Below are 22819 nucleotides of genomic sequence, written 5' to 3'. Positions count from 1 at the left end.
TAGTCTAAAGGGGCGAAACGCCTTCTTTACCGTGAGGACTGTGAATTTATGGAACGGTCTACCTCAGGAACTGGTCACAGCAGGAACAATTAACAGCTTTAAAACAGGGTTAGATACATTCCTGGAACAAAATAACATTAATGCTTATGCAGAATTATAAAACTACATCCCTTTCCCCATAGGCGTGCGCAGCCTATTGCATTAGCGTGTGCACCCTAAAGCACAAACTCACGCTGCGCGCGTGCATATATATATATATATATATATATATATGTATATATATACACACACAGTTAGTATAGTTCCCCCACATTAGGTGCAGTATAGTTCCTCCACATTAGGTGCAGTATAAGTCCCGCCACATTAGGTGCAGTATAGTTCCCCCACATTAGCTGCAGTATAGTTCCCCCACATTAGGTGCAGTACAGTTCCCGCACATTAGGTGCAGTAAAAGTCCCACCACATTAGGTTGGCAGTATAAGTCCCCGCACATTAGGTTGGCAGTACAATTTCCCCACATTAGGTTTGCAATACAGTTCCCCCACATTAGGTGCCACCTAATGTGGGGGAACTGTACTGCACCTAATGTGGGGGAACTGTACTGCACCTAATGAGGGGGAACTGTACTGCACCTAATGTGAGGGAACTGTACTGCACCTAATGTGGGGGAACTGTACTGCACCAGTACAGTTCCCCTACATTAAGTGCGGTACAGTTCCCCCACATTATGTGCAGTACAGTTCCCCTACATTATGTGCAGTATAGTTCCCCACATTAGGTGCAGTATAGTTCCCCACATTAGGTGCAGTTTAGTTCCCCCACATTAGGTGCAGTATAGTTCCCCCACATTAGGTGCAGTATAGTTCCCCCACATTAGGTGCAGTATAGTTCCCCCACATTAGGTTGGCAGTATAGTTCCCCACATTAGGTTGGCAGTACAGTTACCCCACATTAGGTGCAGTACAGTTTCCCCACATTAGGTTGGCAGTATAGTTCCCCACATTAGGTTGGCAGTATAGTTCCCCACATTAGGTGCAGTATAGTTCCCCCCACATTAGGTGCAGTACAGTTCCCCCACATTAGGTGCAGTACAGTTCCCCCACATTAGGTGCAGTACAGTTCCCCCACATTAGGTGCAGTACAGTTCCCCCATATTAGGCTGGCAGTATAGTTCCCCCACATTAGGTGCAGTATAGTTCCCCCACATTAGGTGCAGTATAGTTCCACACATTAGGTGCAGTATAGTTCCCCCACATTAGGTGCAGTATAGTTCCCCACATTAGGTGCAGTATAGTTCCCCCACATTAGGTGCAGTATAGTTCCCACATTAGGTGCAGTATGTTCCCCACATTAGGTGCGGTATAATTCACCACATTAGGTGCAGTACAGTTCCCTACAAAAGCAAAATAGACATGGAGGCCACCAGCATCTGGGGGTGCTACCTTCCTACTGGCAGGAAGAGGGGGTTAATTTGAGGGTACTACCTTCTTACTGGGGGGGAGGGGGTTAATCTGGGGGTACTACCATCCTACTGGGGGAGAGGGGGTTAATCTGGGGGTACTACCTGCCTACTTTGGGCCCCAGATTAACCCCCTCCCCCCCCTGTAGGAATGCAGTACCCCCCAGATTAACCCTAGCCCCCCACCCTGTTAGAAGGTAGTACCCCCCTGATGACCCCCTCCCCCCCCCCCCAGTAGGATGGTAGTACCCCCCCAGTTTAACCCCCTCTCCCCCCCCTGTAGGAATGCAGTACCCCCCAGATTAACCCTATCCCCCCACCCTGTTAGAAGGTAGTACCCCCTGATGACCCCCCTCCCCCCCAGTAGGATGGTAGTACCCCCCAGTTTAACCCCCTCTCCCCCCCTGAAGGAATGCAGTACCCCCAGATTAACCCTATCCCCCCACCCTGTTAGAAGGTAGTACCCCCCTGATGACCCCCCCCCAGTAGGATGGTAGTACCCCCCAGTTTAACCCCCTCTCCCCCCCCTGTAGGAATGCAGTACCCCCCAGATTAACCCCCTCCCCCCAGACCCAGTAGGCAGGTTGAAATAACATTCACTCACTCAGCAAGGTAATCCTGCGAACCGCGTACCGTCACGTCACATTCTGGGGCCGGCGTCCTTGAATACAGCGTGACGTCCTGATGGTCATGTGACTGCAGTAACGCGCCGTCACATGACCGGACCAACTGAAGGTGAGCCAGAGCGGAACGGGGCGGGGCACAAACAGGAGTAGGAGGCAGCGCTGTGCGGTGCGCCTGACGGACAGGCGCACCGCACAGCGGGTGTCTGGGCTGGTGAAGGACGGTCGGGCACAGATGGGGGGTGCTGCGGAGCGTCTTGGTGTCACCCGGTGCGGGCCGCACCCGGGTCGCAACGCCACTGGATTAGGGTGTGCCTGAGCACACCCGGCACACCCCGTGCGCACGCCTATGCCTTTCCCTTATCCCCTTACACCCTTCCCTTCAATTCCCTGGTTGGACTTGATGAACGTATGTCTTTTTTCAACCATACTAACTATGTAACAGATGGAGGTGCGCAACTACAACTCCCAGCATGCCGAGACAGCTGTTTGGGCATGCTGGGATTTGCAGTTTTGCAACATCTGAAGGGCTACAGTTTAAGAGAACACTGCACAGCAAACAGCTGTTTGGGCATGCTAGGAGTTGTAGTTTTGCAAGGTCTGGAGGGATACAGTTTAGAGACCACTGTATAGTGGTCTCAAACTGTAGCCCTCCAGCTGTTGCAAAACTACATATTCCAGCATGCCCAAACAGCTGTCTGGGCATGCTGGGAGTTGTAGTTTTGCTAAATCTGGGGGGCTACAGTTAGAGACCACTGTATAGAGGTCTCAAACTGTACCCTCCAGATGTTGCTAGGCAACTCACCGGCTTCTGTAGGATCCAGCCGGACGACATCGTCGCCCGTTGCCTCCGGATCGGTAAGTGGATCTTCGGCGCCGTTCCCCGTTGGTTTCCCCGTCCTGCCCTATTGTGGGTGGGCAGGACGGGGAAAACGAAAGTTAACCCCCCCCCCCGATCTGCTATTGGTCGTCGCTTCTGGCGTCCAATAGCAGGGATAGGAGGGGTGGCACCCCTGCCACCTCACTCCTATCCCTTCAGGGGGATCGTGGGTGTCTTAGACAACCGCGATCCCCCTTATATTCCGGGTCACCATAGACCCGTAATGACCCGTAATCGCGCAAATCGCAAGTGTGAATTCACTTGCGATTTGTCGCGATTGCCGACATGGGGGGGTGGGGTTCTCTTGACCCCCTTGGGCGTTTGCATGGGCGTTTGAATGATTTCGGCAGGCATCCTGGTCCAATCCCCGCCTGGCGCGCGGCGGGGGCCGGAATTCTCCATGACGTACGCGTACGTCATGGGTCCTTAAGTACCAGGGTGTCATGACGTACGCGTACATCAAGGGTCCTTAAGGGGTTAAGATACAAATACAAGCTTTTTCACTGCAGCCACTTCTAGCTTTATGCGTCCACTTATCCAATGGCACAGAAGCTGAATGTGCTCCTGTCCAAGTTGCTGGTACTGCAGTCCCTCCCTTTTCAAGTGGACACTCAGAGTATGGGGGTGCGCTGAGAGGCAGTGGCTGGAACAGGTGGCAGCTCACCTCCCAGCGGACTGCCAGCTTGATGCTCACCAGAATGGGTAATCAATGGGTATCAACTGGCTCCAGAAAGTTAAATGGATTTGTAAATTACTTCTATTAAAAAGTATCAATCCTTTCAGTACTTATGAGCTGCTGAAGTTGAGTTGTTCTTTTCTGATGAAGTGCTCTCTGATGACACCGGTCTCTGGAACTGTCCAGAGTAGAAGCAAATCCCCATAGCAAACCTCTTCTACTCTGTGCAGTTCCTGAGACAAGCAGAGATGTCAGAGAGCACTGTTGCCAGACAGAAAAGAACAACTCAACTTCAGCAGCTGATAATTACTGGAAGGATTAAGATTTTTTAATAGAAGTAATTTACAAATCTGTTTAACTTTCTGGAGCTGATAAAAAAAAAAAAAAGTTTTTTCCTGGAATACCCTTTTAAATAAAATTTACATAAAAAATCCAGACAGTCTGTGGCAGTGAATCTAATAGCAATGCCTGTAATCTGCATGTCATACTGAATAACAAGGCAATGTTTTCTACACCCCTATTGAGCCTCTCTGTAGGCCAGAAATAGCTGTTTTTAAGGGTGCATTCACACTACCGTTTGACTCCGGTCGGATCATTAAAGTAAATGCAGTCACGGGCTGATCCGGCCAGGGTACGGGAGCGCCCGGTTTGCCCCTCCCCCCGCTGTATTCGGCACCCGTATGTACAACACGTAGTGTGAATGCAGCCTAAAGGGGTACTCCCGTGGAAAACTTTTTTTTTTAAATCAACTGGTGCCAGAAAGTTAAACAGATTTGTAAATTACTTCTATTAAAAAATCTTAATCTTTCCAGTACTTTTTAGGGTCTGTATACTACAGAGGAAATGGTTTTCTTTTTGGAACACAGAGCTTTCTGCTGACATCATGACCACAGTGCTCTTTGTTGACATCTGTGTCCATTTTAGGAACTGTCCAGAGCAGCATATATGGGGATTTTCTTCCACTTTGGACAGTTCTTAAAATGGACAGCAGATGTCAGCAGAGAGCACTGTGGTCATGATGTCAGCAGAGAGCTCTGTGTTCAAAATGGAAACAATTTCCTCTGTAGTATTTAGCAGATAATAAGTACTGGAAGGATTAAGATTTTTTAATAGAAGTAATTTACAAATCTGTTTAACTTTCTGGCACCAGTTGATTAAAAAAAAAAAAGTTTTCCATGGGAGTACCCCGTTAATAATCATTCGCCACGAATAAATTCGGACCAAACCAATTTTTTTCGGAAAATGCAGCGAATAGACCAAATCAAATTTTTCAAAAATTAGCTCATTTCTAGTCAAAATCTCTGGTACAATCAGCAACCCCTGTGCAAATCCCAAATTTAGGCCTCAAATGTACATGGTGCTCTCTCACTCCTGACCCATGTTGTCTGCCCTCAGAGCAATTTACGCCCACATATGGGGTATTTCCGCACTCGGGAGAAATTGCGTTACTTTTCTCCTTTTACCTTTTGTGAAAATGAAAGATTAAGGAAAAAACTCAGCAGTGTAATATTTTTTTTTTTTTTAACGAACATGCTCGTGTAGCCCCAATTTTTTCATTTTCTTAAGTGGTAAAAGGAAAAAAGGCCCTCCAAAATGTGTAACACAATTTCTCCCGAGTACAGAAATACCCCAAATGTGGGGTAAACTGTTGCCTTGAAATACTACAGGGCTCTGGAGTGAGAGAGCGCCATGCATATTTGAGGACTAAATTAGTGATTTGCATAAGGGCGGCTGAAGCTATATTCAGACAATGGAGTGTCCGCACGGAAAATTTCCGTGCGGACATTCCACCAACAGCTATATGCTGGGAAGTGTGCTGTCTCATAGACGGCAATGCATTTCTATGTGGACTCCGCAGAAAGAATAGACATGTCTATGTTTACTGTGGACTTCAGGATTGGGATTTCCACCACTGAAATATGTACAAGAAAGCATTGGGCTGCTGGGCCGCAAAAGTTTGAGCCACCATCAAATTGACATTGTCCTCAGTGAAAAAAAACGTAAAGTTCATTTCAGTGAGGACTGTGGGGTAATTTGGATTCCTGGGTGGCCAACAAACCCAGAAATCCGTGGCTTATAACCGTACGGACTGGGGTCCAGGCGGCGTCACCTATATTCAGAGACTGGGATTTGTATAGGAGACAGGGTCACTAGTACGGGGGACCTCTACTAGCATTGCCCTGCGGCACTGCCTTCTGGAGGCTCATCATCACTGGATGATGACGAGGGAGAGGAGGAAAAAATGTGGGGTCTTTCTCCTCTCCCTCATTGGCGGTCTCTGTGTTTTAAGGCGTTTGGGGTATTTATATTTTATGGTGGTGGTGGGGGGGGGGGGGTTGTACGTGTGCAAATGTGTTTTCACTTTATTTCAACGTGTAGTGTAATGTTTTTAATGTTTGCTGTAGGTTTTGTTTTTTTGCACTTTTTGGGGAGCTTTTGCGGTCCGTGCCACCAGCGACTGTTCTGCGCTGTGTGGCCGTACGGTACCCCGTGTGCAGACTGCGCTGATTGCTGATCAGTGAATTGTTAATTGTTTTTTTTTTGCATTTTTGTGGGTGTTTGTGGTCCATGCCACCAGCGACTGTACTGCGCTGTGTGGCCGGACCGCAAACTCTCCCCCCGTCAAAAAAATAATAAATCCCTGTACCCCAAAAAAGTGCTGATCAGTAATAATTAACTGATCAGCAATCAGTGCAGTCTGCACACTGGGTATGGTCCGGTATGGTCTGGTGGCACGGACCGCATACGCCCCCCCCCCCCCCAAAAAAAAGGGCAAGAAGAAGAAAAAAAAAAACCTGCACCCCATAAAAAGCTAGGAGCAGGCAGCAGACCAGTGCTCGCCAAAGTGTGGCCCTCCAGATGTTGCAAAACTATAACTCCCAGCATGCCCGACAGCTGATGGCTGTCTGGACATGCTGGGAGTTGTAGTTTTCCAAGCAACATATGGATGGCCAGAGTTTAGTGACCACTACATAGTTGCCTTCAAACTGTGTTCTTCCAGACGTTGCAAAACTATAACTCCCAGCATCCCCAGACAGTCTGGGCATGCTGGGAATTGTAGTTTTGCAACTACGAGAGGGCGAGGACCCGCTCCGTCAATGCTGCCGCCACTGGGACTTCCACGCACCCGCTGGGACCTCCGTGCACCGCCGATCCCGCACACCCGATCGCTGTGCGTCGGGAGTGTATTTTCAACCCCTTAAGGCCTCAGCGTTTTTCCGTTTTTGCCTTTTCATTTTTTCCTCATCACCTTCTAAAAATCATAACACTTTCAATTTTGCACATAAAATTCCATATGATGGCTTATTTTTTGCGCCACCAATTCTACTTTGCAGTGACAGTCATTTTACCCAAAAATAGGGACCTATAACATAGGGACCTATAACACTGCACACACGGATCTCCTATGCTGATCCCTGCAAAGCCATAGCTTTGCAGGGATCAGTCAGATAGGGGCTCGATTGCTCAAGCCTGTAGTTCAGGCTTGGAGCAATCAATCCCCGATCGGATGCCGCGGAGACAGGTAAGGAGACCTCCGCTTGCGTCCTAGCTGATAGGAACATCGCGATTTTATAGCGATGTCCCGATCAGCCCCACTGAGCTGTCGGGAAGCATTTACTTTAACTTTCAAGACACGGCGGTCAACTTTGATGGCCGCGTCTGAAGGGTTAATAGCGCGTGGCACAACGATCGGTGCCGCATGCTGTTAGCCCAGGGTCCCGGCTATGAATAGCAGCCGGGACCGACCCGGTGTGATGCGGGGTCACGGCGTGAACCCGTTTTAAACACCGGGACTGGGCTCAGGGCGTACAGGTACGCCCTGAGTCCTTAAGAGGTTAATGAATGCCGTATATATACAGGAAGGGGTTAAAATGTTGCACTTTGTATGGACGGATGTGTGAATAAAAGCCATCTTGTTTTGGAACACTCGAGTGCCGCTTTTTGCTCTCTTTTTTGGATTATGTAAATTGTATATGATATGCATATATATAATAAAAATGACTAGAATCATGCCAAATAATTTTTTTTAACCTTTTTATATGTGCCATATACAGTATCTCACATAAGTGAGTACACATTTTGATAAATATTTTGACACTCAGCTACAATGTAAACTAATGAGTGCACAGCCTGTATAACAATGTTTAATTTTGCTTTCCGTCAAAATAACTCAACACACAGCCATTAATGTCCAAACCTTGTACACAAAAGTGAGTACACTCCTAAGTGGAAATGTCCAAATTGGGCCAAAGTTTCCCTCCCTAATGTCATGTGACTCATTAGTGTTAAAGAGGTACTCCTGTGGAAAACTTTTTTTTTTTTAATCGGTACCGGTACGTCATGAGTCTGCTCCCGTTCTATAACGCGGGGCCATAGCGGGTCGGGCCCGGCCTCTAAAAACCGGGACCCGTGACTAATAGCACGCAGCACTGATCGCTGTGAAAGTATAACCATGCCGTTTAGCTCAGGGAGCTGTCCGGGATCGTCGCGGCGAAATCGCGGCATCACAAACAGCTTACATGACAGCCGGAGAATCCCTACCTGCCTCCATGCTGTCTGATCGCCGAATGACTGCTCAGTGCCTGAGACCCAGGCATGAGCAGTCAAGCAGCAGAATCATCGATCAGTGGTTTCCTATGAGAAACCACTGATCAATGTAAAAGATCAGTGTGTACAGTGTTCAAGCCCCCTATAGGAGTTATAACTGCAAAAAAAAAAAAAGTGAATAAAGATCATTTAACAACCCCCCCCCCCCCCCGCCTAATAAAAGTTTGAATCACCCCCCTTTTCCCATTTAAAAAAAAAAAAAACAGTGTAAATAAAAATAAACATATGTGGTATTGGCCACGTGCGGAAATGTCCGAATTATAAAAAGATCTTGTTAATTAAACCGCACGGTCAATGGTGTACGCGCAAAAAAATTCCAATAAGTCCTATCAATGCAAAAATGCTACCACTAAAAACTTCAGATCACGGTGCAAAAAAATGAGCCCACATACCGCCCATACGCGGAAAAATAAGTTATAGGGGTCAGAAGATGACAATTTTAAACGTATAAATTTTCCTGCATGTTGTTATGATTTTTTCCAGAAGTATGACTAAATCAAACCTACATAAGTAGGGTATCATTTTAATCGTATGGATCTACAGAATAAAGACAAGGTGTCATTTTTACGAAAAATTTACTGTGTAGAAACGGAAGCCCCCAAAAGTTACATAATGGCGTTTTTTTTTTTTTTTCAATTTTGTCTCACAATTATTTTTTTTTTCCGTTTGGCCGTAGATTTTTGGGTAAAATCACTGATGTCATTACAAATTAGAATTGGGAGCGCAAAAAATAAGCCATCATATGCAGTTTTAGGTGCTAAATTGAAAGAGTTATGATTTTTTAAAGGTAAGGAGGAAAAAACGAAAATGCAAAAATGGAAAAACCCCGGGTCCTTAAAGGGGTAGTCCAGTGAAAACCTTTTTTCTTTTAAATCAACTGGTGGCAGAAAGTTAAACATAATTGTAAATTACTTCTATTAAAAAAATCTTAATCCTTCCAGTACTTATTAGCTGCTGAATGCTACAGAGGAAATTGGCGGCGGCGGCGACAGGTGAGTCAGATCTTCAGCCGCGGTCGGGCCCTTTACAGCAATGCACATCGCCGTAAAGCGACATGCATTGCTGTAATAGGACCCTGTAAACTACAACTCCCAGCATGCCCAGACAGCCCTTGGCGTCCTGGGCATGCTGGGAGTTGCAGTTTTGCAACATCTGGAGGTACACAGTTTGGAGACCACTGTGCCCTTCCAGATGTTGCAAAACTACACATCCTCAGCATGCCCTTACTGTCCAGGCATGCTGGGAGTTGTAGTTCTGTAACATCTGGCCCCTTCAGATGTTGCAGAACTACAACTCCCAGCATGCCTGGACAGTTTTGTCATACTGGGGGTTCTAGTTTTGCAACATCTGGAAGGGCACAGATTGGGAACCACTGTATTAGTGGTCTGCAAACTGTAGTCCTCCAGATGTTGCAAAACTACAACTCCAAGCATGCTGGGAGTTGTAGTTCGGCAACATCTGGCTCTAAAGATGTTGCCGAACTACTACTCCCAGCATGCCTGAGAATGTTTGGGAGTTGTGGTTTTGCAACAGCTGGAGGCACACTGGTTGGGAAACATTGTTTCCTAACTCAAGTGTTTCCCAACCCGTGTGCCTCCAGCTGTTGCAAAACCACAACTCCCAAACATTCTCAGGCATGCTGGGAGTTGTAGTTTTGCAACAGCTGGAGGTCCCCCCCCTGTGAATGTACAGGGTACATTCACATGGGCAGGGGCCTTACAGTGAGTATCGGGCCTGCAAGTTTGCGATGCAGCAAATTTGCGCGGCAGCCTCAAACTCGCTGTAATCCCCCCGCCTGTGTGACTGTACCCTAAAAACACTACACTACACTAACACAAAATAAAATAAAAAGTAAAAAAACACTACATATACACATACCCCTACACAGCCCCCCTCCCCTCCCCAATAAAAATGAAAAAACGTCTGGTACGCCACTCTTTCCAAAATGGAGCCTCCAGCTGTTGCAAAACCAACAACTCCCAGTATTGCCAGACAGCCGTTGACTGTCCAAGCATGCTGGGAGTTTTACAACAGCTGGAGGCACCCTGTTTGGGAATTACTGGCGTAGAATACCCCTATGTCCACCCCTATGCAAATCCCTAATTCAGGCCTCAAATGCACATGGCGCTCTCACTTTGGAGCCCTGTCGTATTTCAGGGCAACAGTTTAGGGCCACATATGGGGTATCGCCGTACTCGGGAGAAATTGCCTTACAAATCTTGGGGGTCTTTTTTCTCCTTTCACCCCTTATGAAAAGGTGAAGTTGGGGTCTACACTAGCATGTTAGTGTAAAAAAAATAAACTTTTTTACACTAACATGCTGGTGTTGCCCTATACTTTTCATTTTGACAAGAGGTAAACGGGAAAAAAGCCCCCCAAAATTTGTAACACAATTTCTCCCGACTACGGAGATACCCCATATGTGGGCGTAAAGTGCTCTGGGGGCGCACAACAAGGCCCAGAAGGGAGAGTGCACCATGTACATTTGAGGTGATTTGCACAGGGGTGGCTGATTGTTACAGCGGTTTTGACAAACGCAAAAAAAACAAAACCCCACATGTGACCCCATTTCGGAAACTACACCCCTCACGGAATGTAATGAGGGGTCCAGTGAGAATTTACACCCCACTGGTGTCTGACAGATCTTTGGAACAGTGGGCTGTGCAAATAAAAAATGTTGTACAGCCCACTGTTCCAAAGATTTGACAGACACCAGTGGGGGGTAAATGCTCATTTTATGCCTTGTTACGTTCCTCAAGGGGTCTAGTTTCCAAAATGGTATGCCATGTGGGGGTTATTTTGCTGTCCTGGCACCATATGGGCTTCCTAAATGCGACATGCCCCCAGAGCAAAATTTGCTCTCAAAAAGCCAAATATGACTCCTTCTCTTCTGAGCATTGTAGTTCGCCCGTAGTGCACTTCAGGTCAACTTATGGGGTACCTCCATACTCAGAAGAGATGTGGTTACAAATTTTGGGGGGTATTTTCTGCTATTAACCCTTGTAAAAATGTGAAATTTGGGGGGAAACACACATTTTAGTGATTTTTTTTATTTTTTTTTTACGTATGTAAAAGTCGTAAAACCCCTGTGGGGTATTAAGGCTCACTTTATTTCTTGTTACGTTCCACAAGGGGTCTAGTTTCCAAAATGGTATGCCATGTGTTTTTTTTTTTGCTGTCCTGGCACCATAGGGGCTTCCTAAATGCGACATGCCCCCGAGCAAAATTTGCTCTCAAAAAGCCAAATATGACTCCTTCTCTTCTGAGCATTGTAGTTCACTCATAGTACACCTCAGGTCAACTTATGGGATACCTTCATACTCAGAAGAGATGGGGTTACAATGTTTGGGGGGTATTTTCTGCTATTAACCCTTGCAAAAATGTGAAATTTGGGGGGAAACACACATTTTAGTGAAATTTTATTTTTATTTTTTTACATATGCAAAAGTCGTGAAACCCCTGTGGGGTATTAAGGCTCACTTTATTCCTTGTTACGTACCTCAAGGGGTCTAGTTTCCAAAATGGTATGCCATGTGGGGGATTTTTGCTGTTCTGGCACCATAGGGGCTTCCTAAATGCAACATGCCTCCCAAAAACCATTTCAAAAAAACGTACTCTCCAAAATCCCCTTGTCGCTCCTTCGCTTCTGAGCCCTCTACTGCGCCCGCCGAACACTTTACATAGACATATGAGGTATGTGCTTACTCGAGAGAAATTGGGCTACAAATATAAGTATACATTTTCTCCTTTTTCCCCTTGTAAAAATTCAAAAATTGGGTCTACAAGAACATGCGAGTGTAAAAAATGGAGATTGTGAATTTTCTCCTTCACTTTGCTGTTATTCCTGTGAAACACCTAAAGGGTTAAAACGCTGACTGAATGTCATTTTGAATACTCTGGGGGGTGCAGTTTTTATAATGGGGTCTTTTGTGGGGTATTTCTAATATGAAGACCCTTCAAATCCACTTCAAACCTGAACTGGTCCATGAAAAATTGTGAGTTTGGAAATTTTGTGAAAAATTGGAAAATTGCTGCTGAACTTTGAAGCCCTCTGGTGACTTCCAAAAGTAAAAACACGTAAATTTTATGATGCAAACATAAAATAGACATATTGTATATGTGAATAAAAAAAAAAATTATTTGGAATATCCATTTTCCTTACAAGCAGAGAGCTTCAAAGTTAAAAAAATGCAAAATTTTCAAATTTTTCATAAAATGTTGGGATTTTTCACCAAGAAAGGATGCAAGTTACCACAAAATTTTACCACTATGTTAAAGTAGAATATGTCACGAAAAAACAATCTCGGAATCAGAATGATAACTAAAAGCATCCCAGAGTTATTAATGTTTAAAGTGACAGTGGTCAGAATTGCAAAAAATGGCCGGGTCCTGAGGTGTAAAATGGCTGGGTCCTTAAGGGGTTAAAGGGGTACTCCGTCCTTAGCATCTCATCCCCTATCCAAAGGATAGGGGATAAGATGTCAGATCGCCGGGGTCCCGCGGGATCTCCGCTGCGGTCCCCCACTGTCATTACTGCACAGAGCAAAGTCGCTCTGTGCGTAATGACGGGCAATACAGGGGCCATAGCATCGTTATGACACGGCTCCACCCCCTCGTGACGCCACGGCCCGCCCCTTAATACAAGTCTATGGGAGGGGGCGTAGCGGCCATCACACCCCTCCCATAGACTTGCATTAAGGGGGTGGACCGTGACGTCACGAGGGGGCGGAGCCGTGACGTCACGATGCTCTGGTCCCTGTATTGCCGATCAATACGCACAGAGCGAACGTGCTCTGTGCAGTAATGATAGCGGGGTGCCACAGCAGAGATCCCGAGGGTCCCCAGCAGCGGGACCCCAGCGATCTGCCATCTTATCCCCTATCCTTATGATAGGGGGATAAGATGTCTAGGGGCGGAGTACCCCTTTAACCTATTGGGGACGAAGGGCGTATGCATACGCCCTTGCATCCTGGTACTTAAGGACAAAAGGCGCATCCATACGCCCGTGGGAATTTTGGTCCCCGGTCTATCAGCAGGCACCCCGTGCAAATGCCCAGGGGGGTCATTAGACCCCCCCCCCCATGTCGGCGATCAGCGCAAATCGCAAGTGAATTCACACTTGCGATTTGCGCCGATTCCGGGTCATACGGGTCTATGGTGACCCGGAATATAAGGGGGATCGCGGTTGTCTAAGACACCTACGATCCCCCCGAAGGCATAGGAGTGGGGTGGCAGGGGTGCCAGGGGGGGGGGGTTAACTTTCGTTTTCCCCGTCCTGCCCGCCCACCCACAATATGCGCCGGAGTCCACTTACCCTTCCGGAGGCTGCGGGCGACGGAGATCGGCGGGCGGTGGCGGTGATCGGCGGGCGGCGACGTCATGCGGCAGAAGAGGACAGCTCCCTGGATCGTACGGAAGGTGGTAAGTTGCCATGCAACATCTGGAGGGCTACAGTCTGAGACTGTAGCCCTCCAGATGTTGCAAAACTACAACTCCCAGCATGCCCAGACAGCTGTTTGGGCATGCTGGAATATGTAGTTTTGCAACAGCTGGAGGGCTGCAGTTTGAGACCACTATACAGTGGTCTCTAAACTGTATCCCTCCAGATCTTGCAAAACTACAACTCCTAGCATGCTCAAACTGTGGAGGGTCAAAGTTTGGAGATCATTGTGCAGTGGTCTATAATCTGTAGCCCTCCAGATGTTGCAAAACTGCAAAGCCCAGCATGCCCAAACAGCAAACAGCTGTCTCGGCATGCTGGGAGTTGTAGTTGCGTAACCTCCAGATTTTGCATAACTACATCTCCCAGCATGCCCTTCGGCGATTAATACATGCTGGGAGTTGTAGTTTTGCAACAGCTGGAGGCACACTGGTTGGAAAATACTGAGTTAAGTAACAAAACCTAACTGAAGGTTTTCCAACCAGTGTGCCTCCAGCTGTTGCAAAAGTAAAACTCCCAGCATGCACGGTCTGTCAGTACATGCTGGGAGTTGTAGTTTTGCAACAGCTGGAGGCACACTGGTTGGAAAATACTGAGTTAGGGAACAGAACCTAACTGAAGGTTTTCCAACCAGTGTGCCTCCAGCTGTTGCGAAAGTACAACTCCCAGCATGCACGGTCTGTCAGTACATGCTGGGAGTTGTGGTTTTGAAACAGCTGGAGGTTTGCACCCTCATGTGAACGTACAGGGTACATTCACAAGGACAGGTTTACAGTAAGTTTCCTGCTTTAAGTTTGGGCTGCGGCACATTTTTCGCCTTAGCTCAAACTCCTAGCGGGAAACTCACCGTAACACGCCAGTGTGAACGTACCCTAAAAACACTACACTAACATATAATAAAGGTTAAAACACTACATATACACCCCCTTACACTGTCCCCCCCCCCCCCCCCCCCCAATAAAAATGAAAAACTTATTGTACGGCAGTGTTACCAAAACGGAGCCTCCAGCTGTTGCGAAACAACAACTCCCAGCATTTCTGGACAGCCACTGACTGTCCAGGCATGCTGAGAGTTTAGCAACAGCTGGAGACACCCTGTTTAGGAATCACTGGCGTGGAATACCCCTATGTAATCCCTAATTTAGTCCTAAAATGCGCATGGAACTCTCTCATTTCGGAGCCCTGTCGTATTTCAAGGAAACAGTTTAGGGCCACATATGGGGTATTTCCGTAATCGGGAGAAATTGCACTACAAATTTTGGGGGGCTTTTTCTCCTTTTATCCCTTATGAAAAGGAAAAGTTGGGGGCTACACCAGCCTGTTAGTGTAAAAAAAATTTTTTTTACACTAACATGCTGGTGTTGCCCCATACTTTTTATTTTCACAAGCAGTAAAAGGAAAAAAAGACCCCCAAAATTTGTAACGCAATTTCTCCTGAGTATGGGAATACCCCATATGTGGGCGTAAAATTCTCTGCGGGCACACAACAAGGCTCAGGAGTGAGAGCACACTATGTACATTTGAGGCTTAAATTGGTGATTTGCACAGGGGTGGCTGATTTTACAGCGGTTCTGACATTAACGCAAAAACATAAATACCCACATGTGACCCCATTTTGGAAACTACACCCCTCACGGAACGTAACAAGGGGTATAGTGAGCCTGAACACCCCACAGGTGTTTGAGGAATTTTCATTAAATTTGGATGGGAAAAAAATGTTTTCACTAAAATGCTGGTGTTACCCTAAATTTTTCATTTTCACAAGGGAAAATAGGAAAAAAGCCCCCCAAAATTTGTAACCCCATTTCTTCTGAGTAAGAACATACCCCATATGTGGATGTAAAGTGCTCTGCGGGCGAACTACAATGCTCAGAAGAGAAGGAGCGCCATTGGGATTTTGAAGCGAAAATTTGTCCGGAATTGAAAGCCACGTGTGTTTACAAAGCCCCCATAGTGCCAGAACAATGGACCCTCCCACATGTGACCCCATTTTGGAAACTACACCCCTCATGTAGTGCATTAAAGGGTACAGTGAGCATTTACGCCCCACAGGTGTCTGACAGATTTTTGGAACAGTGGTCCGTGAAAATGAAAAATTTTATTTTTCATTTGCACAGTCCACTGTCCCAAAGATCTGTCAAACGCCATTGGGGTGTAAATACTCACTGCACCCCTTATTAAATTCTGTGAGGGGTGTCGTTTCCAAAATGGGGTCACTTGTGGGGGGGGGGAGTCCACTGTTCTGGCACCACTGCGGGCTTTGTAAACGCACATGGCCCCTGACTACCATTCCAAACGAATTCTCTTTCCAAAAGCTCAATGGCGCTCCTTCTCTTCTGAGCATTGTAGTTCGCCCGCAGAGCATTTTACGTCCTTACATGGGGTATTTCCATACTCAGAAGAGATGGGGTTATAAATTTTGGGGGGCATTTTCTCCCATAACCCTTAAAATGTAAAAATTGTAAATTTGGAGAAAAAACTGCACTTTAGTTTAGTTAGTTTCATTTACACATCCGATTTTAACGAAAAGTCGTCAAACACCTGTGGAGTGTTAAGGCTCACTGGACCCCTTGTTACGTGCCTTGAGGGGTGTATTTTCCAAAATGGTATGCCATGTGGGGTTTTCTGCTGTTCTGGCACCATAGGGGCTTTCTAAATGTGACATGCCCCGCAAAAACCATTTCAGCAAAATTCACTCTCCAAAATCCCATTGTTGCTCCTTCCATTCTGAGCCCTCTACTGCGCCCGCCGAACACTTGACATACACATATGAGGTATTTCCTTACTCGAGAGAAATTGGGTCACAAATTTTGGGGGGCTTTTTCTCCTATTACCACTTGTAAAAAATAAAAAAAACTGGATCTACAAGAACATGCGAGTGTAAAAAATTAAGATTTCAAATTTTCTTGTTCACTTTGCTGCTATTCCTGTGAAACACCTAAAGGGTTAACACACTTACTGAATGTCATTTTCGATACTTTGAGGGGTGCAGTTATTATAATTGGGTTATTTGTGGGGTATTTATCATTTGAAGGCCCTTCAAATCCACTTCAAAACTGAACTGGTCCCTGAAAAATTCCAATTTTGAAAATTGCTGCTGAACTTTGAAGCCCTTCGATGTCTTCCAAAAGTAAAAACATGTCAACTTTATGATGCAAATATAAAGTAGACATATGGTATTTGTGAATCAATATATAATTTATATATATATATATATATATATATAGATAGATATCTATCTATCAGCAGGCATCCCGTGCCAGTATATTTATCATACTATCACAGGGGGTTGATAAATTTGGCTCACATAAGCAAAAACCAATAGATGACTTCAGAAGATGCAGTTATGGAAAAAAAATGTGCAATATATATATATATATATATATATATATATATTTATACACGTGTGTGTATATGTGTGCCTGTGTGTGTGTTTATTATATATTTTTTACCACTTTTCCCCCTAAATGTATTAACCCATTTTTTTGGGGCTTCTCATTTCAGATGCGTGTATCCTGTGGACTACTTCAGATTCGTTGGACTACGATGTCCAGCGTTTTTGTTTAATACTAATAAAATCGTTAACGAGGGCTTGTGGGGGAATGTTTTAAAAAAATAAAATTATATAAACTTCTAGTTTTTTTTATTTTATTTACAGGCTTAGTAGTGGAAGCCATCTTATAGACAGAATCCATTACTAATCCGGGGCTTAGCGTTAGCCCCAAAAACAGCTAGTGCTAACCCCCAATTATTACCCCGGTATCCACCGCCACAGGAGTGCTGGGAAGAGTTGGTACCAACAGGACCGGAGTGTCAAAAATGGCGCTCCTGGGCCAAGGCGGTAACAGACTGGTGTTATTTAGGCTGAGGATGGCCAGCAACAATGGTCCTCACCCACCCTGGTAATGTTAGGTTGTTGCTGCTTGGTTGGTATCTGGCTGAGAATGAAAATAGGGGGGACCCCACACATTTTTTGTATTAATAAATAAATATAAAAAATAAAAACGCATAGTGTTCCCCTTATTTTTATTCTCAGCCAGATACCAACCAAGCAGCAACAGCCTTACATTACCAGGGTGGGCAAGGACCCTTCCCAGCTTAAATAATGCCAGCCTGTTGCCGCCTAGGCCCAGGAGCGCAATTTTTGATGCTCCGAGCCTGTTTGTACCGGCTCTTCCCGGCACCCCTTCTAAGACTCCCAGCATGCCCTTGCAGTGAGGACATACTAAGACTTGTAGTCCCAGGTGGTAGATGTGAGCGGGTGCCAGGGAGCGGAGGTGCGCAAAAAGTTGCAACTGCGACTTTTTGTATAACTTTTTGAAAATGCTGTCAAAAGCCAGTTTTGTAAGCAAGGTCTGACCTGGCTTACACTTGTGACTTTTTACAGGGGGTTTGTGACTTTTCTTTTGCTTTGAGCGACTTTCGAACTTTCCCGACCACTGCAAAGCGAAAACTGAAAATTGCTTAGGTAGGGCTTACTGGTATTTTTTGCTTACCCACAAAAGTCGCACAAAAAGTTGCTTACGCGCACGTTCGACTTTTGTAAGCAATGAAAAACCCTCTAAATCCCTTGATAAATCTCCTTCATATTGTTATTTAAGACAGCATTACTTATTTACTTAGATTTATTGTTAGTTGGACCACCCCTTTAAGGCAGAAATAAACTACCATAATTACCATAAGATGTTTTTTGAATGACCTAACAATACATGACAATAAAACATGTACTCAAGGGTGAATATCCCATATGTGCAGTGAGCTGCACATTAGCTATGTAGGCCATAAAAAACATACAAAATATTGGAGATGTTCCTAGTTTCTACTAGATTGCATGAAATAATCTTTATGACATTCATCTTACACTTGTCAGAGAGGTTAATGGCTAAGGATCGCCACAGATTGTAAACAATATAAAGATAATTTAGGCTGACAGATACTCCTTACCAGGATTTTCCTCACTATAGCTCTTCAATATAATTTTATTGGGGGTAGAACTAAGTGTGACTTCCTCCTGACATGATGGAAAGTGGATTACAATATCAGATATTGCCCTGTAAACAGACATTAGAATAAATTGCATAATTTGCATTGGTACACAAATGAATGTGTCTTTGTTTTCAGAGAAATTTAGAGAAATTGACTTTATAGCACAGAACATGATAATAATATTGTATGTACACACATGAGATATTTCAAACTTGTATGAAATTGTCATGTTTTCTGCATCAACCAGATTCTAGTGTCATAAATAAAACTATAGCTACCATGTGAAAGTTGTCAGTAGCACTGATGATAGAAGAAATTTTTTTACTTAAAGGTACTCCAGTGGAAAACATTTTTTTTTAAATCAACTGGTGCCAAAAAGCTAAACAGATTTGTAAATTACTACTATTAAAAATTCTTATTCCTTCCAGTGCTTATTAGCTGCTGTTTACTACAGAGGAAGTTCTTTTCCGATTTTTTATTTTTTTTTGCCTGTCCACAGTGCTCTGTCCAGGTAAGGAACTGTCCAGAGCAGCATATGTTTGCTATGGGGATTTTCTCCTTCTCTGGACAGTTCCGGACATGGACAGAGGTGTCAGCAGAGAGCACTGTGGACAGACAGAAAATAAATCCAAAAAGGAAGAGAATTTCCTCTGGAGTATACAGCCGCTAATAAGTACTCAAACGATTAAGATTTTTTTAATAGAAGTAATTTACAAATCTGTTTAACTTTCAGGCACCAGTTGATTTGATAAAAAAAAAAAAAAAAGTTTTCCACCGGATTACCCCTTTAAGCCAGTGAGTTCACGAGAATCCGTAAAATTCTCCAAAAGCAGTTTTTAATTATTCAGTTATATTAACCTCTTCAGGACATAGGGCGTATGGATACGCCCTGCATTCCGAGTCCTTAAGGACCGAGGGCGTATCCATACTCCCGTGGGAATTCCGGTCCCCACCGCTAGCCGGTTGGGGACCGGAGCTGGATGCCTGCTGAAATCGTTCAGCAGGCATCCCGGCATATCGCCCAGGGGGGTCATTATGCCCCCCCCCCATGTCGGCGATCGCCGCAGATCGCTGGACAATTCAGTCCAGCGATCTGCGGCGTTTCCGGGTCAATCGGGTCTCCAGTGACCCGGAATTACTGGCTGTTCGAGGCTGTCTCTGACGGCCCCGAACAGCCAGAGCCTGCAGGGGTGAGGTGGCACTGGTGCCACCTCACGATCGCCCTGATTCGTCGGCCGGATTACCGGCCGACCAATCAGGGCGCCTGCTACGGGTGTCACTCCCGCACCCGCTCCGCCCCTCTTCCGGAGGACGTGAGCGGGTGCGGGACGTGCACCCCAGGTGCTGGGGACCCCGATCCCCGGCGTCCCTGTTGGGATCGGGGCCCCAGGAGCAGCAGCGGCGGCGGCAGCGGCGGCGGCCACGAGGGACTGATCTCATGCGGCGTGGATCGTTGGGAGGTGAGTGACAGCCTCCTGCTGTTGCTTAGCAACAGCTCCCAGCATGCAAAAAGGGCATGCTGGGAGCTGTAGTTATGCAACAGCAGGAGGCAGACCACCACAACTCCCAGCATTCCCTTATGGGCATGCTGGGACTTATGGTTTTGCAACAGCTGGAGGTATAACTACAACTCCCAGCTTGCACAAACAGCTAAAGTGCATGCTGGGAGTTGTAGTGGTGCATCTGCTGGTTGCATAACTACAACTCCCAGCATGCCCAAAACAGATAAACCAGACAGGATACAAATACTAACAAGGCAGAATATAGTGTATTAAACAACTCAAAAACCAGAATCCAGATAAACGGAAGCTATGAATAAATGAACTAGACAATGTATAAAATGAGTATTTATGATCAGGAACATAGAATATTGTTCACACTGGACTAACATAACTAACATGAACTTCATAAAAACAGATACAAGAAAACCAAACTCAACAACGTAGAGAAACAATGGTCAGGATACTAGACAGGATATTATTCAAGATACAAAATAGGATATATTTCTCACAGTGTGAACACAAACTAAGGAAAGCAGAACAGACATACAAATCCTAAAAACAGACAGAAGTCCTAAAAACTGAGCCTAAACTAAAATTTATATCAAACAGGCATAACCATGGTTAAAACTCAGATTAATACAAAAGCAAGGTGCATCATAAAACAGATATAATAGTAGCATTATTGCACAAATAACCAGCATAGACTTCCAGCAGTTATTAAACCACACCCAAGCAGTCATTGGCTCAGAGCATTAAGTCATTGGCTCAGAGCATTACTCGCCTACTGAAGAATTACCCTGGACCAGGTTCAGCAGGGCAGTCTCGGCAGAAGAAGCTCAAGCTGGTTCCTCGAAGACACTTCGAATCTCAGCGAAAAAGGACTGTACGGAGGCAGTCACAGGATCATTGCGGTCCCAGAGCGGTGTGGCCCATGACAGGGCCTTCCCAGAGAGGAGACTGACCACGAAAGCCACCTTCGACCGTTCTGTAGGAAATTGGTCCGATAACATCTCCAAATGTAGGGAACATTGTGACAGGAAACCTCGGCAAAATCTAGAGTCCCCATCAAATTTGTCCGGCAGGGACAAGCGGAGGCCAGGAGCGGGCACTCACTGCAGAGGAGATGCAGGAGCTGGCGGAGGAGATGGTTGCTGCTGTAGCTGTGGCAGAAGTTGCTGTAGCATGGCGGTCAACTGCGACAGCTGCTGTCCTTGGGCGAACTGTTGTCCAAGTTGCTCAATCTGTTGGGACTGCTGGGCGACCACCGTGGTAAGGTCAGCGACAACTGGCAGTGGGACCTCAGCGGGATCCATGGCCGGATCTACTGTTATGATTCGGCTAGCTGGATGTGGATCCTCTGTGTCAGTGAGGGATTGGCGGAGTCAGTGCAGCGCTCCCGGTCAGCGGGTCTGACCGGGGCGCTGCAGAGAGAGGAACGCGGCGTGCGCTCCGGGGAGGAGCAGGGACCTGGAGCGCTCGGCGTAACACAACTATGGTAGTATGTAACAAATGCTGTGTACTGGTGCATGTATCATACACAAGCTGGGAGCGTAAGTACCGTGAAAATGTAAGGAACGTTATGAATTTATGATCTAACACCATTATGAGTACAGCATACAGGCCTAGAAAACAAAAAAGATAAAAGACAATGTGCAACTCTGCCGGATAGTTAAATATGTCTACTATAAGTAACTGATAACGTGGTCGTGAAATACCACGGAGGAGGCTGTATCTATCCTGAGAACGTGTCAGGTCATGACAATAAACCACAATGTAATTGCTCTGAAAATTCGCCGGTAGCAACCGACATTAACCCCTTAAGCTGAAGGAGTCAGGCAAATAGGGCAACATCCTAACAAAGCTGTATAAGCTTTCCGTATAACACTATGCACGAATATGCAGTATGAAAGCTACGAGCATGAGTACAGTAAAGCTACGGGAGCATATGTGTAGTGTAGACTCTAAGGATGGAAATGCGTCATTGTCTATTCCCAGACATACCAGGAACATCTGGACCACCTGAAAGAAGTTTTCCAAGTCCTTATTCAACATGGACTCAAGGTTAAACCCTCCAAGTGTCATCTGCAGAAGCCGCGAGTACACTACTGAGGGCATGTCTTCAGTGCCCAAGGGGTCCAACCCGATCCGGATAAAGTGAGTGCTGTAAGAGAGTGGCCTACACCCAAGACGGTGTGAGACGTCCGAAGTTTCCTGGGATTTGCTGGTTATTACCGACGTTTCATCCCCCACTTTGCCCAAATTGCTGGACCCTTGACCGAGTTACTGAGAGGCACTGCCAGGGAGAATTATAATGGGAGGTTACCCATACAGTGGGCCGAAGATCAAGAAATTGCCTTCCGAGCCCTGAAATACCTCCTCACAGAACCCCTATTCTGGCATATACTGACTACAGTCTGCCGTTCCGTTTATATACAGATGCTAACTTCGAAGGTCTGGGAGCAGTCTTATCTCAGGTACAAGATGGCAAAGAGAGAGTAATTGCCTACGCCAGCCGAGGCGCTGAAAGGAATGACGCCAACTACAGCTCCTTCAAACTGGAGCTCCTGGCCTTGGTCTGGGCCATTACGGAGAAGTTTAAAGACTATCTGGCTGCTACTCCCTTCACGGTCTACACTGATAACAAT

General features: G+C 45.9%; 1 protein-coding gene across 1 annotated transcript in view; it reads right to left on the bottom strand.

Moving 5' to 3' along the window:
- RAD9B (RAD9 checkpoint clamp component B) overlaps positions 1-22819 on the bottom strand; it is a 259479-nt gene that overhangs the window by 183774 nt on the left and 52886 nt on the right. Inside the window, exon 8 of the mRNA XM_056518258.1 lies at positions 18631-18737. Within this exon, the coding sequence (XP_056374233.1) occupies positions 18631-18737 (107 nt within the window). The remainder of the gene's footprint in view (positions 1-18630; positions 18738-22819) is intronic.

The sequence above is a fragment of the Hyla sarda genome, chromosome 1 (genome assembly GCF_029499605.1).
Source record: "Hyla sarda isolate aHylSar1 chromosome 1, aHylSar1.hap1, whole genome shotgun sequence".
NCBI classification, from domain to species: domain Eukaryota; kingdom Metazoa; phylum Chordata; class Amphibia; order Anura; family Hylidae; genus Hyla; species Hyla sarda.
Note: the sequence above shows the minus strand (reverse complement) of the source record. Positions and strands in the feature narration are given on the sequence as shown.